The following is a 16,282-nucleotide window of genomic DNA, read 5'->3' as shown; positions in this document are numbered from 1 at the left end:
TTCAAAATATTTTGTCACTTTCTATCAGTAAGTACAAAAAGAATAGCTGTGAGGAAACCAAGAGACTGCAGATTTTCTGCCTGGGAAGGTCCCGAAAGGCAAAAAAGTGAAGCACTTTCATTTTTATGCATTCTTAAATTTACATTCTTTTACTTCTTTTCATATATTCAAGCATGCATGTTCCTCGATTCAAATATAAAGCAAACCAACTAATAAGAAAAGTATATGAAGTAACAATCTTGCCCTTGTCAAAATATAAAGCAGTTATCTACATTTTTTTCGAAACAAAAGCTAATTTTCATTGATATTATATACAAGGAAACCATTTCAAAAATTCATGTTCCAGACGAATAGGAAAAACTACAGAAAGATTTTGGATACCAAGCAAATGATTCTAAGTTCTAAAGGTCTAATGTACACTTTGAACATCAAAACTTCCTAAGAAATACCACTTTAACCAATATGGTCATCTAAGAGCTTCAAATGTATTTTTCTTTGGTCAGTCTCTAGGTGCAAATTGATGCTTTTGAAGTCCGTTGATTCATGCCAAGGATGATCACCATTACCGTCACATCATCATGGTACTTCCTCCTCCTCCCGTCGGGAACATTCATCAACTCCTCCGTGCTGAAGCCTGCAAGAGCATCACTTAGTAACTAATCGTAAAATAACATTAACTCATTCATGCAATGAAAATCAAGGTTAGCATGAGATCTTGAAAAATGACCTGCAGAATCAGCTGCTCTTGCAACTAATTGCTCAATAAGAAATTTTGCTGCATCACCAAAAGGATTTCTCAATATATAAGACTCTACAAACTGTACTGCTTCATCATTACTGAAGAAGTCAAATAAACCATCACTCGCAACTATAACAAATTGGTCAGAATCTGAGATTTTGTGCACATTCAACGATGGATCAGTTGAAATATATGGTGGGCTAGTGAGATCATGAACTCGAAGGATTCCCATTAATGCGTCATTCAGAATTTTCTGTAGGGAAGGAAAAGAGGAAAATCATGTCCTTTTGAAATAGTTGGTGTTCATAAACTAGCAAAGTCGATAAATGTAATGAACTTCCATCCACTCATCATTTGGAGCTAGGATATCAGTACAGGGTTATTACATCTTTATAATATCTTATTGTGTACAATTTCTTTTACAAAAGAAAATCACAACTCAAAATCTTTTGGAACCTTCTTGCCTAAAATATAAGAAAAATGCAAACCTTTTTCAAGTACCCTGCTCCTAAAGCTCGAGTAACCTTCAGTTTTCCCTTCACTTTCCCTGCTACTATGGTTTTAGGATCATCAGGATGATCAGCAAGAACTCGAGCTCTTTCGGCTTCATTGTCAACTGTATGACAATCTGTGAGCTGGATAGCCTTCAATCTCTCATTCCCATTCATTCTGTTATCTGTACAGCATGTCGCCAATACTGCTCTGCTGTCACCAAGATTAAGTGTATATAAATCATTGCCATGAAGAAGCACAAGCAAAACACAAGATCCAATAGAAACTAAATCTGGACGTTCCTCCATTTCCTGTTCAACCATGCATAAGAAATCATTCTCAACCTGACTAAGAACATGCTGGAGACCATCAAGTACTTTACTATGTGAAAATGATTTAGGAGATGCTTCTGACTTGGAAGGTGGAGTAATGTTTGCCAAACAGTCAAGACCAGAATTGTTTCCCTTAAATTTTGAAGGAGATTGGTGCTCCAGAAGAATAAGACTATCATCCAAATTATATGAAAAGGATTCACCCACAGCCACATTGTCAGAAGCTTTTATGAAATGTGGTTCCAAATCACAACGTAACATATTAAAATAAGATACAATGGTATCATAAAGGGTACCCGCCAAAAAGTCGGCTGCATCTCTCCCATTAAAGCCATCATAAATAGCACAGAAGAGCCACCCATTTTCTTCAGAACAAACTGCTTGAACTCTATCTTCACCAGCCGCTCCTCCAGCAACTTGAACATCCATGGCATTAAGAAAACCTTCAGTTCTAGAAGAAGCACTCATAGATTTTAATGAACATGAGTCATATTCAAGCATGTTAGTTGGAGTGGAAGGGCTGCAACTTAGATTTGAAAAACTACTATGGACAGAAGATGATAATATTTCCAATTTTGGAAAACTTGATAAGAGGGTATTGTTCGAAACGATTTAGGAGAGTCCAAACTCGGAAGGATTTCTTCTCCTATTACGCCATTGCAGATATTTGTGTTGGCAAGTGTAGCATTTGCACTTAAGGCAGCACCGGATAAGCAAGAGAAACTGCTTGTTCTATTGATTTCTTTGTAAGGTATACCTCTGTCACTATTGCATTGATAGCCAAAACTTATTTTAAGTTCACCTTCAGGGCTATGCATGCTCATCTCCTGGTTTAAGAAATCCATTCTCAACACTATCAATATTACATCACTGGCACAAAAGTAAACAGTATTAACACACAACATGTATCAACTCAGAGCACGAAACATGAGAGCAGCTAAACTTGATCAATCAAACATGCATGTATGATGAAGACAGGTTTCATTCAAAACTAATAATGACAATCCATATAGGAACGTATAATCAAAGATTATGTGTGTGTTTAATCTGGTAGAAAAAGCCATTTGATTATCTAGAAAACGTAAAACAGAAGATTTTCTAGATAGCAGAAACAGCGGTCAATTCATATACTTAATAATGCCACAATAACAGTTCTTTAAACAAACTTAAAAGCTGTACCACATACCGGACTAGCAACCATTAGTTCAACAAAATAACATTATAACAAATAAACAAATAACATTCAAATAATATTAACCAATTTGAAGTAAATTCTTCAAGCATTAGAAATGAAGGATCAAAGTAAACATAATTATATACCTAAAATTTCATAGGCATTTGGCTGAAACCTTACAGTATCAGTGTTGGCTTCCTTTGTATGCTAATAAAACATATTTGTACGGGAAATGCATCTGAGCAAATGAGTGTAAACATTTTTAAGAGTTCCTCAGGTATTTATTCATATTTACCATATTTAGGAAATAAAACTTTAAATGATTATGCCCGCCTAAGAGTGTTAGAATCGCTGCAGCGAAATTGTTAGCGTGGAATAACAAACCAAGAGGGTTTTTAATACGAACGTGTGCCTTTTAATTTCTACTCAATTAAACTTACCAAGCAAATAATAAAGACAAATAAAGAGAGTAAGGTTGAGAGAAATTTGCACAGATGATTTTATCCTGGTTCGGATCTTACCAATCCTACGTCCAGTCGCTTATCTCAAACAAGATAAACCTTTTTCACTAACACAAAACAATTACAAATTACAATCACAAAGAAACACAATTTGTAAAAGTTTAGAAACCACCTCTCTTGATACCACAAGAGATGAACCTACACCTCCTTTGAGTCTTCACAAAGGATGAACACCTCCTCCGAATACTTCACGAAGGATGATTCTCTTCCGAACACCTCCTTAGACACACCAAGGATGAACCGGCTATTTCCTTTGTCACCGTAGCAGCACTTCACCAGCTCCACAGACAAGAGTTTCACAAGCCGAATAAGAGCACACAAGTCTCAATGATTTATGAGTACTAGAGCACAAGGGAAGAGTTGTTGTTTGAGATCAACAGAGAGCCAATTTATAGACTCAGCCTAATACCCTTCCATTCTTCGAAAACGGGCCATCTAACGCATTTAATCAATTAACATAAATATTAATCGATTAATAATGAGTACAACGGCTAGTTTTTCAAATCTGAAACCCCCAACGGCTAGTTTTTCAAATCTGAAACCCCCCAACGACTAGTGTTAATCGATTATTCTCAGGAATAATCGATTAACTAATCGATTATTAATAGCCTTAATCGATTATTACAGGGGTAATTGGGTTTTCAGTGCCAGCCTCGTTTTAATCGATTAACACTGGGTTTAATCGATTAAAACAACTTGTGGATGATTCTTAACAGTAAATAAATCAAATATAAATTACAAGAATCAACCCTAATACTTATTTGAGCACTACCACTTTGATTATTATAAAAGCTTTATAAATTACAGAGAACTTCAATTTGTCTCTATGGATCTTGACTTGTGCAAATCTATTCATCATCAAAACTTCATCTTTGATTTTTGCTAACATTCTCCCCCTTTTTGATGATGATCAAAAACTCCTTTGATTTAAAGCTTTTAGTAATAATCTGGATTCAACTTATGGAAGAAAAAGTGCATTAGTGAATAGACACAAATAAGCAAATAAGCTTTAAACATTTTCTCCCCCTTTTTGATCATAATTAAAAAGTTGTGTGTGATGTTCTCCCCCTAAGATAATACTCCCCCTTAATAAAAGCATGTATGCATATGAGCTAAAAGTATTTCAAATTTTAAAGATTCATTTAAACATACACAATAGGATATTTAAAGCAAATAATTTTAGGATAAAGAACTTATAAAACATTGTTTAAACATACATTGAACTATATAAGATAGGAATTTTAAAGCATAAAAATATGGCTAGTTTTTCAAAAATGCAAAACTGGAACGCATTTAAAAATGCAATCCTAAGATATTTCTAAAAATTCTTAGATCTCTTCTAATGTTTATCCCTTTAGATATGCCTCCAACTGCGTAATGATAATCCTCTAGGTTGTTTCCACATTTTGTTTAGATCTTCATCTTGAGGATTGTCATCATTCTTCGCTTCATTTGTTGTCTTCTACAAATCTTCATCATTGCCTGCATCTAATTCAACTGACTCAAGAGGTTTTGCCTCAAGGTCTACAATATCATCAAAGACAACATGCACACATTCTTCTATTTCAAATGTTTTCCGATTGAAAACTATATATGCTTTGTATATTAGAAGATATCCAAAAAAATAGTTTCATCGGCCTTGGAATAAAATTTTCTTAAATTTTGTTTTAAAGAAATTCTAAATATTAAACAATAGGTACCCAACTACTTGTATGGGTCCTTTGGGTTAGATTTAGAAAAAGAGGAATCATTTTACAACCCAAACATATCTACCACTTGGAACACCATAATGCTTAATTTTACATTTATTTGAAGTATGACCCTTTTTCATACAATAAAAGCATGATACAAAGTTTGTGTTCCTATAAGTTGTTCCTTTTTCTACCCATGTTCTACGGGTTCTATTATTATGTTTATTTTTAATTTTAGGAACATACTTATTTTTAACAACCTTATTTTCATTATTTTTACTACATTCTCCTAAGGTTGTGTGTTCTAGTAGTTTCTTAAAATTTTCACAAGAAGCACATTCATCACTACTAGTAAATTTACCTTTTTCAAAAAATAAAACTTTATTTTTCAAATCTTTATTTTCTTCAAAAATATTTTCAAAATTTAATTTTAAATTTTTATTTTCTTCAAGAATATTTTCAAAGTCTGATTTCAAATTTTTAAAATCCTTTTTCAATTTCTTATGAGCTTTATCTAATTTTTCAGATTCTACTATTAAAGCAGCATAAGTTTCATGCAATTCATCTTCACTAATTTGACTATAATTATCAGAATCGCTAGATGTACTTACTTGGCTTCCAGCGTCGTCGTTCACCACTAAACAGATGTTTGCTTCTTCATCAGATTCGCCCAAATCGGAAATTGTTTCGTTGTCATCGTCCCATGCGATGTAGGCTTTCTTTTTCTTGAAGTTTTTCTTTTCCTTTATTTCTTCATTCTTTTTTTGATTTGGGCAGTCCGCTTTTAAGTGCCCATTTCTCCGCAACCATAACATTTATAGTGTGAGGAAGATCCTTGATTTTCTTTCTTTTCGAATTTTAATCTTCCTTTGTCTTTTGATTTCATGAACCTGTTGAGCCTTTTTATCATGAGTCTCAAATTTTCTTCATCTTCTGAATCTTCATCTTCCATTTTGCTCTTGCTCCTTTCTACCTCAGATTTCAAGGCTAGACTCTTTTTCTTGGTTTTTGCTTTTGCTTCTTCTTCATCTAGTCTTCCGAGGTCAAGTTCATGTTCCCTCAACTTTCCAAAAAGTGCCGCCATAGTCATGGTGTTGAGATTTTGTGACTTCGAGATTGCAGTCACCTTAGGTTGCCACGACCTGTCTAAAGACTTCAAAATTTTAATGTTAAGTTCATCCGTATCAAATGACTTACCCAGTCCAATGAGATGATTGACAATGTTGGTGAAGCGTTTTTGAACGTCGGAAATTGTTTCTCCTTGCTTCATCCGGAACATTTCATACTCTTGAATTAGGGAGTTCTTCCTTGCCCTCTTTACGTCATCTGTTCCTTCATGTGTCACTCTGAGTACGTCCCACATTTCTTGAGCAGTTTTGCAGACAGAAACCCTGTAGAACTCATCAACAGTCAATGCTGATGCAATGATATTCCGAGCTTTTACGTCATTCTGAAATCTTTTCTTTTCTTCAATGGTCCATTGACCACGGGGCTTTGGTTCCTGTATATTGTTAGTAGGAACAGAAGAACCAGACGCAATAACATCCCAAATTTCACAATCAATAGATTCAATAAATATTTGCATCCTTACCTTCCAGAATGCATAGTTCTCACCTGTGAATAGTGGGGGTCTATTGATTGATGCACCCTCTGCAAAGGTTTGATGTGATCCTGCCATTTGAATGACTATCAAAGCAAGCTCTGATGCCAATTGTTAGAATCGCTGCAGCGGAATTGTTAGCGTGGAATAACAAACCAAGAGGGTTTTTAATACGAACGTGTGCCTTTTAATTTCTACTCATTAAACTTACCAAGCAATAATAAAGACAAATAAAGAAGTAAGGTTGAGAGAAATTTGCACAGATGATTTTATCCTGGTTCGGATCTTACCAATCCTACGTCCAGTCGCTTATCTCAAACAAGATAAACCTTTTTCACTAACACAAAACAATTACAAATTACAATCACAAAGAAACACAATTTGTAAAAGTTTAGAAACCACCTCTCTTGATACCACAAGAGATGAACCTACACCTCCTTTGAGTCTTCACAAAGGATGAACACCTCCTCCGAATACTTCACGAAGGATGATTCTCTTCCGAACACCTCCTTAGACACACCAAGGATGAACCGGCTATTTCCTTTGTCACCGTAGCAGCACTTCACCAGCTCCACAGACAAGAGTTTCACAAGCCGAATAAGAGCACACAAGTCTCAATGATTTATGAGTACTAGAGCACAAGGGAAGAGTTGTTGTTTGAGATCAACAGAGAGCCAATTTATAGACTCAGCCTAATACCCTTCCATTCTTCGAAAACGGGCCATCTAACGCATTTAATCAATTAACATAAATATTAATCGATTAATAATGAGTACAACGGCTAGTTTTTCAAATCTGAAACCCCAACGGCTAGTTTTTCAAATCTGAAACCTCCCAACGACTAGTGTTAATCGATTATTCTCAGGAATAATCGATTAACTAATCGATTATTAATAGCCTTAATCGATTATTACAGGGGTGATTGGGTTTTCAGTGCCAGCCTCGTTTTAATCAATTAACACTAGGTTTAATCGATTAAAACAGCTTGTGGATGATTCTTAACAGTAAATAAATCAAATATAAATTACAAGAATCAACCCTAATACTTATTTGAGCACTACCACTCTGATTATTATAAAAGCTTTATAAATTACAGAAATCTTCAATTTGTCTCTATGGATCTTGACTTGTGCAAATCTATTCATCATCAAAACTTCATCTTTGATTTTTGCTAACAAAGAGGATTTCATGCTTTTGAATATGAGGAAGGTCCATGGCACCAAGACAAGAAAAACAACATAAACTAAATCCTGATGCCAGCACAAATAATTTACAGCAACACGAAAAGGAAAAGAAAAACAATAAAATAAAATTTAAGCTTTATCATGTACCATATTCACTACTTGACGGCAACACTTATTCGACCTCAAACTATTTCTGACAAAATTTGCAGATTATTAAATTTTACCATTTGGCTCCAACAAAAAATACCAAATATTTTTCACGTTAATGAATAAAGAAGAATTTCTCCATGCCATCCCTTCACATCAAGCCCCCAGAAACAAGGAAAAGAGGAAGAAAGATCAAGTTCATAGTACAAAAACAGGAAAATTTATTGAAACAATGAGCTTGTTTATTTCCAATCTCTCTCTCTCTCTCCATCTATCTATCTATCTCTCTCTCTCTCTCACACACACACAGAGTGAAGTTTCAATGACAGTGGCAGACAGTAATGATAATACTCAATGTAAGAGTGTAATTGACAAAAATCAACACTAAGAAAAAGGGCGCATTCTTGCACGAGTTCACATTCAGTGATGCTCTCGCCTATTTTGAACGTGAGTAAAAATCAAAATCAAAATCAAAACTTTCCCCTAGAATTCCATTTGGGCATTCTTCATTTGATTTGTTTTGCAAAACAAACAAAACCCAGAAGAGAGAAAAACACGTAGAACAAAAAATCCGCATGAGACACGTGAAATGAAATAAAAAGAAAAAAAACAGAAAAAGGAAAGGAAAAAAAGCACTTACGAATAGAGAGTGAAGGAGCTGAGAATGCAGCTATGGAAACGAAGAAGGAGAAAGAGAAAGAGAGATGGTGAAATAGGAGAGAAGAGAGAAAATGGTGAAGGAAGAATGAGTGTTGAAAGGAAAGGAAGAAAAGGAAGTGGTTGGAAATTCGGATGGTAGAGAAGAGAAGGGAAGATGAATGCTCTTTCATGGCTCACGTTTCGGTCTAGTCAAAGAAACCGGTTCCTTCTCTCTCTTTTTTCTTTTCTTCAAACTTTTCTTTTTCTCTTCTCTTTTTTCTTTCAATTTCCGAATTTTGCAATCAAATATGAAGAGCCATATTATCATTTGGTATTGATATTATAATTTAATCATAAATTACTATATATTATAAATTTGTTAGTGTTTTTGTATAATAACTAATAATGAATTTTCATGTGTTGGTAATATAACAACCATTTTTTAACTAATAATCTTTTACATTTTTTTAACAAGTCAATACAACTAACTTTGTATTCATCCATTTTTGACTCATCTCATTCATTACAAGTAGTTTATTTCTTGTTATAAACAAAGTAATAAACTATCTAATTATAAGTTATATTTTATTCTTTTAAATCAATGACACTTATTTACAACTTTTCTATTCATTATTCCTTTCATTTTTAACCTCTCACTTTTTTAACATTTAACCAATTATGTATAACTTTTTACTATTATGTGGACGAATAAAATAAATTAAAAAAAATGAATATAGACTCTTAACTAAATTTATTGAATTGGAATTACGTAATAAATTATCTAATAAGTATAAAATAATGTTATAATGTCTTTTATTGGTAACTTAATTATTATTTAGTTATTATAATTTTATTGATTTTGAAAAAAAATTAAATAATTTTATATTAAAAGGTCAAAATAATATGCAATGGTAGATTATTTTATTTCAGTGACGCTTAGTAAAATAAATGTAAAATTAATTTAAATTAGTTTAAAAGCGTAATTTAATTATCAAAAGCCTCCATCAAGAAGAAGAAAACTTAAAAGGCAAACATTTTAAAAGCCTTCAACAAATAAACATTCAAAAATTGACTTGCCAAACATCACCACAAATTACCATCACTACTTTTAAACAGAAAGAGAAGGATTACTCCTTCAGTAAAGGATTTTGTGGTAAAAATTAATACATAACAAAGTAACATGGGCGTCACTGTTGCTTAACTTCAGCTTTCTTCTTCTGCCACAAGCGATCTAGGGCACTGTCGGCATCACCCTGGATATTAAGAGCAAGAAATGCTTCTTAGTAAATAGGTAAAATATCATAAATGAAACAAAAAAGAGTTTCAATACAAAAACTGGGACCTAAACACAAATAGCAAACACAATATTCCACGTATTCATAAAATGAAAAGCAAGCTCCACATTGATAAATCAAAATCACAATTCATCATATTGCACTGCATTAATTTCATTATCTTTAGACCAACAATGAAACGAGAAAAATATATACTAATGATCTGTTTGTCAGGATTTTTACGGCTGACCACACAGATGCATGTATACGGGAAACAAATTCTAATTGTTTTATATTTTCAAGAATTAACAACGCCAATGTATGATATTTACAGAGAAAGAAAGAAAAACCAATATTCTAATAGAGAAAAATGAAGGGGAAATAAAAGAAGAAAATAGTTAATAACTCAGCTTGAAGCTACATTAAATACTATTTACAAGAACATCCAATGCCTTCAAATAAATTGATATCAACCGCTGAAACAGAAACTCTATCGACCCAGCAAATTAGTGAACAACAAACCAATTCTTAACGCTGAATTTAAGCAAGTAATTTTTCTAAATAAAAAAGGAAACCATTTGTTATACATTCAATTCGAAGCATATAAACATTTATTTTCTCTACTAAAGAGATTCATTATGAGGCACATAAAATCAACCCCAATAATTTCGCAAAACAAACCCTAATTTACAATACACATCCAGTAATCACAGAACTAATGCAATAAACCAAAAAAAAAAAGTACATAGCAAAAAATACAAAACACTTCTACCCACTGGCATAACCTAAAAAATAAGTAAGTCACAGTTCACATATAAATATTAATAAATAGAATAATAATAATAATAATAATAATAATAAATTAATTCCAAAAGATATGAAAATGGAGACCTGAGCACGGATGAAGCCGCAAAGGGCAAAGGTGGAGAATTGACCATTGTAGATACCATTCTCATCCACAAGACCAATGTTAATCTGAACCGAAGCATGGTTCTTCGCAGTAATCAACCTGTTTGTAGCAGAACTGCACCATATTCACAAAAATCGATATAAGTTCCCAAATTCAACAAACAAACAGATAAATCACTTTTAAAAGGAAATCCCAAAAACAATTAATGGAAAGAATAGAAAAATGACACATACCACTTCCTAGGAATGTAAAGCTCGGTGATCTGTCCTTCCTCGTTCTGCATCTTTGGTTGAACCTTAGAAAGATAGTAACAACAAGGATTACATGAAATTTTCAAAGAATCAAGAAAGAACAGAAACACATAAGAGAGGAAGCACACCAGAGAAGAAGACGAACGAAGAGGAGTGCGGTAGAGAAAGAACTAGGAGGGACACGATTGTTATAAATCCCAAAACTCTAGTCTTCTTCTCTTGGGCTGGGCTTTCTTCGAAAGCCCGAATTTAACAAAGGACACTAAAATATGTTTTTTTTTCTACTCTCTAAATCAATTTTTTGTATTTAAAATTTTCTAAAAGAAAATGGAGAATTTCAACCTTCATCGCGATACATAGTTACTTTAGTCTTTATAAAAATGAAAAATGAAAAATACTATTAATATGTAAAAAAATATATATAATAATTTATTTCAAAATATTATAGCTTTATAATGAAATAATTTCTAATTTATTGTCAAATGCATCCCTAAAATTCTATTTTAATAACAAAATAATTTATTAACTTTAACCACGGAAGATAATTATGTGATTTTTGACAGGTTCTAAAATTAGAATTTTTTTTCAAAACTAAATTGATATATTTTCACATTATGTGAAAATGAGTTATTTGCACTAAAAAATATAAATAAAATATTCACTCATTCACAATTTTTTACCTACATCATTTTATATAATTGTGTTTAAGAACGGTAGTGTTTATTTATTCCATAAAAGTTCCACTGTATCAAAACCATTAATTTTTTTTGTTGCCACTTACTAATAGAAGAGAATACTGACTAATTAAATGGAAAAAACATAATTGAAAATTTTGTGCGAAAATACATACTTAAATGTGTCATGAAACCCAAATGAAAAAAAAAAAGCATGCATTAATTTTCAATACTATTTTATAGAAACTTAAATTAGTGTCTTTTATGTAAAATTGAGAAAAACATAATGAAAGGGAAATATCACATCAAACAACAAAGAATATTCATATTTTTTTTATTTCACCTGTCATATATATATATATATAATATATATAATATATATATATATATATATATATATATTATATATATATATATATATATATTTTTGTTGGATAACCTATAAATGTAATCCTATTGTAAAATAATACTTTACAATAAGTAAGTAATATAATGAGAAAAAAAAAATCACCAATATTTATTCCTAGATGTCGGAACTTTCCATATTCCTAAATTTACAGTTCATAATTTTGAAATTCAACAAAACTTATCAAAATAATACTTAACTCACATAATGAATGAGAATTTTTTCTGTTATGATATTTATCCTATTTTATCATCATTATAGTGTGTGAAGGGTACCCTATTCATCATGATTATATTATGTCTAGGATTACCTTATTTATCATGATTATATTGTGTTTAGGGTTACTCTATTTATCATGTATTTGTGTATCAATTTATTCTTATAAATAAAAGATTGTGAGATGATCAATCAAGTCCTCTAGAATTATTTTGCAGTTTCAATTTTAAGTTTTTCAATCTCAATAACTGTGTCTCTATATTACTTGGTAGAAAAAACTTGTATTATATTTTCTTATTTCTTAATTTAATTGAATTTTTTTAATTGTTCTATAATAAATGAAATTATGAAAACTTTTAAAATTTAAAAATAAAATAGTAAAAATAATTAATGTTTTACAATAATATCTAAAATTTATTTATTAATTTAAATAATTTTTAAATGTAATTTTAAAAAAATTATTATGTTATTTGATAATAAAAGTTAAAAATGTAAATACTGATTTAAATTAATGATTTCAGTGTATTTATAATTAAATATATTTATTAATTTAATTACGTAAACTATGAAATAACATATATACGTTTAAAAAATTAAATTTATTATAATATCTTGTTTGTAATAACCAACGGATGTAAACAATAAATTTTTTTTTCTAAAGTATTAATATTATTTTAAAATTCAGTAAATGTATTTAATTTTTGTTTAATGTTATTTGTTAAATTTATTTCATTGAAACAAAATAATAACAGACCATTTAAAATTAAAAATAAACTGTTCGTAACTGAAAAATAAATAATATAATAATATAAATTATTAAAATTTTACAAAAGTTTTAATTATAATAATAATTTCAATAAATTTATTAAGTTAATTTTGTAATATATGAATTGATATATTAAATTAAATTGTGATGTGGCATGTTATCGTAATTTTTGTTTTTCTTTCTTTAAATAATAGAGTACTTTCGAAAATATATGACATTTTTTATGTAACGAAATTTAGTTATATAAAATTAATGATATTTAAATTTTTTTAATAATGATATGATGAGCTAAAAAAAATATAACATGCAGAGGAAAGCTACACCTCAATTTAACTTGATTTCTATGTTATATTATATATGACGTTGGATGTTTTTACTAATTTCTAATGTCAAATGTTTATATTAAATTCAAAATTGATTTCAAATAAAATTTATTGACTCAATTAATATATTTTAATGATCTATACTCAAAACATTTTTGATATCTCATTAATCAGAATTGAATACAATTTCTCAACATCATATTCACAAAACATTCTACTTTACTAAACCAGTATATCACAAATATGTTTGTTTGTACTTAACAATCTTCCCTTTAAAGGAAGGACTATGACTCTCCATCTCTTCTATCATGAAAGTCTTTTCTTATCCTCGAGTACACCATGGTCAACATTTCACTTTGCTCTTTTTCAAAATCCATGACCCCTCACTGAGCATCTCTTGCTCTCCCACTCTCATGATACATCTGACTATTTGCCATCGGCCACCTGCCGAGGCTTTACCTTACCATGGAGGGACATACTCGTCTGAGTCTGGTCACCAGACCTGAACCTGGCTCTGAATATGCATATAGGATCTTTATTTATAATAGAAGAAATATGGGTCAAGCCCAAAATACAAATAAGTAATAATAACAAACAAACTAAAGATAAAAGATAAATATAAAATAAAGGTAATATATTTAACACTCCCCGTCAAGCTAGTGCATACAAATCATATGTATCAAGCTTGTTACTAATATAATACATAAAGACTTAGTGAAAATATTTGTTTCTGCATTCGAGTGACACCAAATTGCTAATGATTTGCAACGGCATAAAAGAGGAAATACTAACCCAGAAGACTCTCCTTGAGTAACAAATCTGGGAGGTTGCTCCATGTAAATCTCTTCTTGCAAATCGCCATTGAGGAATGCCACTACTGGATAAAGAGGTAATTGTTGGAGAGCCACCACGGCAATAAATAAACTAACAAGAACCATCTTTTCCATGAAAAACAAAACATATATATGGACGGGTCAACGCAATGGTGACAAAAAAATGAGGTCAGAAGAGACACCAGCGAAAGAAGCCATGGATGAACAAGAGAGAGAAACCATAAAAAAATCCAAAATTCTCCAATCAAGGCATCTTAAAAAGGAAAAGAGCAACCTCGATGCTCTGAATAGCTGCCTGGCAGAATGTGCGATGTTGAACTTGAAAGAGGAAAACAAGCGACCTTGACTCTCTAAATTGCTACTAGACATGCCACCATGCACGATGAAAAAAGGGAGTAGATCCACAATTTTAAAAGGCTCTAAGAGCACGTAGGAGCTCCGATGAAGGCGTCGTTAATGACATGGTGGTCGCCTGACTGAGATTATCAAAACCATGTGATCGTTAGTCGAAACTTGAACTCTGATAGTGGCAACGATAGACGAAGGCGCTGGCACCGGCAGTAGATGGCGTTATCACCGATAGCCACGGATATAGTAACAGAGGCACCAGAAACTTTTTCCTCAAAAGAACTAGGCTCTGATACCATGTTGAATATAGTGAAAAACTACATATGAGATTAATTTCCCTTGTGTTGAATATATATATAGAGTCCTCTATTTATAATAGAACAAATATGGGCCAAGCCCAAAATACAAATAAGAAATAATAACAAACTAACTAAAGATAAAAGATAAATATAAAATAAAGATAATATATCTAACAATACTAACTAAACATTACAAAATAAACAACCAAATCACTAGCTTCTCTTGGACTTTAGTTATGTCTCAACTAAGTTCCACCAACTTTATCTCACATACTCTACCTATATTAAAAAATTTAGATTAACTATTTGAACATATCATAGTGATCATAAACAAACAAATGTTCATCTTAAACTCTTTTGAGTTCCTTGTATTCACAAAAGGCACCACACATGCATGCAAAAACTCAAAATGACTTAACAAATGAACAAAATATAAACTTACTCTAATGGAGATTCTGATTGACTAAAATGATATACTTTACAATGTGATTCTTATGATGCACTTTGATATTCAAACATATAAAAATGGATGATTTAAAATGGTAAAACAAGATCGTCTAGAAAGACTAGACTGTCTAGAAACTCGTGTTTTGAAGTTTAACGTATAATATTTAACAAAATATTTTTTTTCAAAGAAGCACTTAATCGATTGTATTTGTTAAAGCATAACACTGAAAAAAAGTGTTTGTCAATACAATTATCTATCCAAAGTGTTGAATGAAATAATCATTTACAATGTTTTTTTAAATATAGCACTTTGTACTAAATACTGTCTAACAGACATGATTGACAAACAATGTATGATATAATGGAAACATTTAAGAAAACGCTAAAGCTCATGATTTAATATCCAAACGGTTTTTTAGCCAATAAGAGTCTAAATGAAACGAATAATCTTAGATATCAATATAACGTGCTAAACGATATGAACTGATATATGAATGTTTGATATCACAATTGCATCTGATGCATAAACTTAAAAAGCGTTAAACGCTATAGAGCATCTAATCAACATAGTGTCTGGACAAAAAAAAAATAAAGTGTCTAAATACAAGTTTCGCTACACAATATACAACTAAACATCTTTACAAGCAACTCAAAGTAGACTAGCATCAAATGATTATATCAAGCATCACGCCTAAGCGCTTAAATCATCCAACACATCAAATGCATAGGTCGTTTAATGGTTTGAATGAATGTACGTTTAAGTACTTTTTGTCTATTGTTTTGTGTTCTATTTTTCTGTGCAGATTGTCAGCTTTATTCAAAAGCCTACTCAGAATCAGAATAATGTTTAGAGACATAAGGATATTCAAAGAAAGTTTCATACATATTGTTGATAGGGGGAGCTTTACCCATATATATATATATATATATATATATATATATATATATATATATATATATATATATATATGTTTTCGATGATGAACAAAAGAAATATTTTTTGATTTCTTGCACGA

General features: G+C 31.1%; 1 protein-coding gene and 1 pseudogene across 1 annotated transcript; both read right to left on the bottom strand.

Annotated features, from left to right (window-relative positions):
* Window positions 1-226: 226 nt before the first annotated feature.
* LOC148204907 (putative protein phosphatase 2C 40) lies at window positions 227-8,755 on the bottom strand (annotated as a pseudogene).
* Window positions 8,756-9,525: 770 nt separating this feature from the next.
* LOC124848958 (small ribosomal subunit protein eS21-like) lies at window positions 9,526-11,178 on the bottom strand. The gene is made up of 4 exons (XM_088109494.1): window positions 11,083-11,178; window positions 10,937-10,998; window positions 10,685-10,817; window positions 9,526-9,772 (listed from the first exon to the last, which is right to left on the bottom strand). Exons 2-4 carry the CDS (start codon window positions 10,984-10,986, stop codon window positions 9,707-9,709), a joined length of 249 nt encoding a protein of 82 aa, XP_087965620.1. The 5' UTR covers window positions 10,987-10,998; window positions 11,083-11,178; the 3' UTR covers window positions 9,526-9,706.
* Window positions 11,179-16,282: the final 5,104 nt, after the last annotated feature.

This window comes from Vigna umbellata, chromosome 1, assembly GCF_029865625.1.
Source record: "Vigna umbellata cultivar VRB3 chromosome 1, Vumbellata_1.0, whole genome shotgun sequence".
In the NCBI taxonomy this organism is placed as follows: domain Eukaryota; kingdom Viridiplantae; phylum Streptophyta; class Magnoliopsida; order Fabales; family Fabaceae; genus Vigna; species Vigna umbellata.
Note: the sequence above shows the minus strand (reverse complement) of the source record. Positions and strands in the feature narration are given on the sequence as shown.

Bases quoted from the DNA above. Each gene is read 5' to 3' on its own strand.
- LOC124848958 (XM_088109494.1), bottom strand. From the start codon at position 10,986: ATGCAGAACGAGGAAGGACAGATCACCGAGCTTTACATTCCTAGGAAG. The intron at 10,818-10,936 runs GTATGTGTCATT...AATATGGTGCAG, and splicing joins CTTTACATTCCTAGGAAGTG to TTCTGCTACAAACAGGTTGA. The intron at 9,773-10,684 runs GTCTCCATTTTC...CTTAATATCCAG, and splicing joins GCGGCTTCATCCGTGCTCAG to GGTGATGCCGACAGTGCCCT.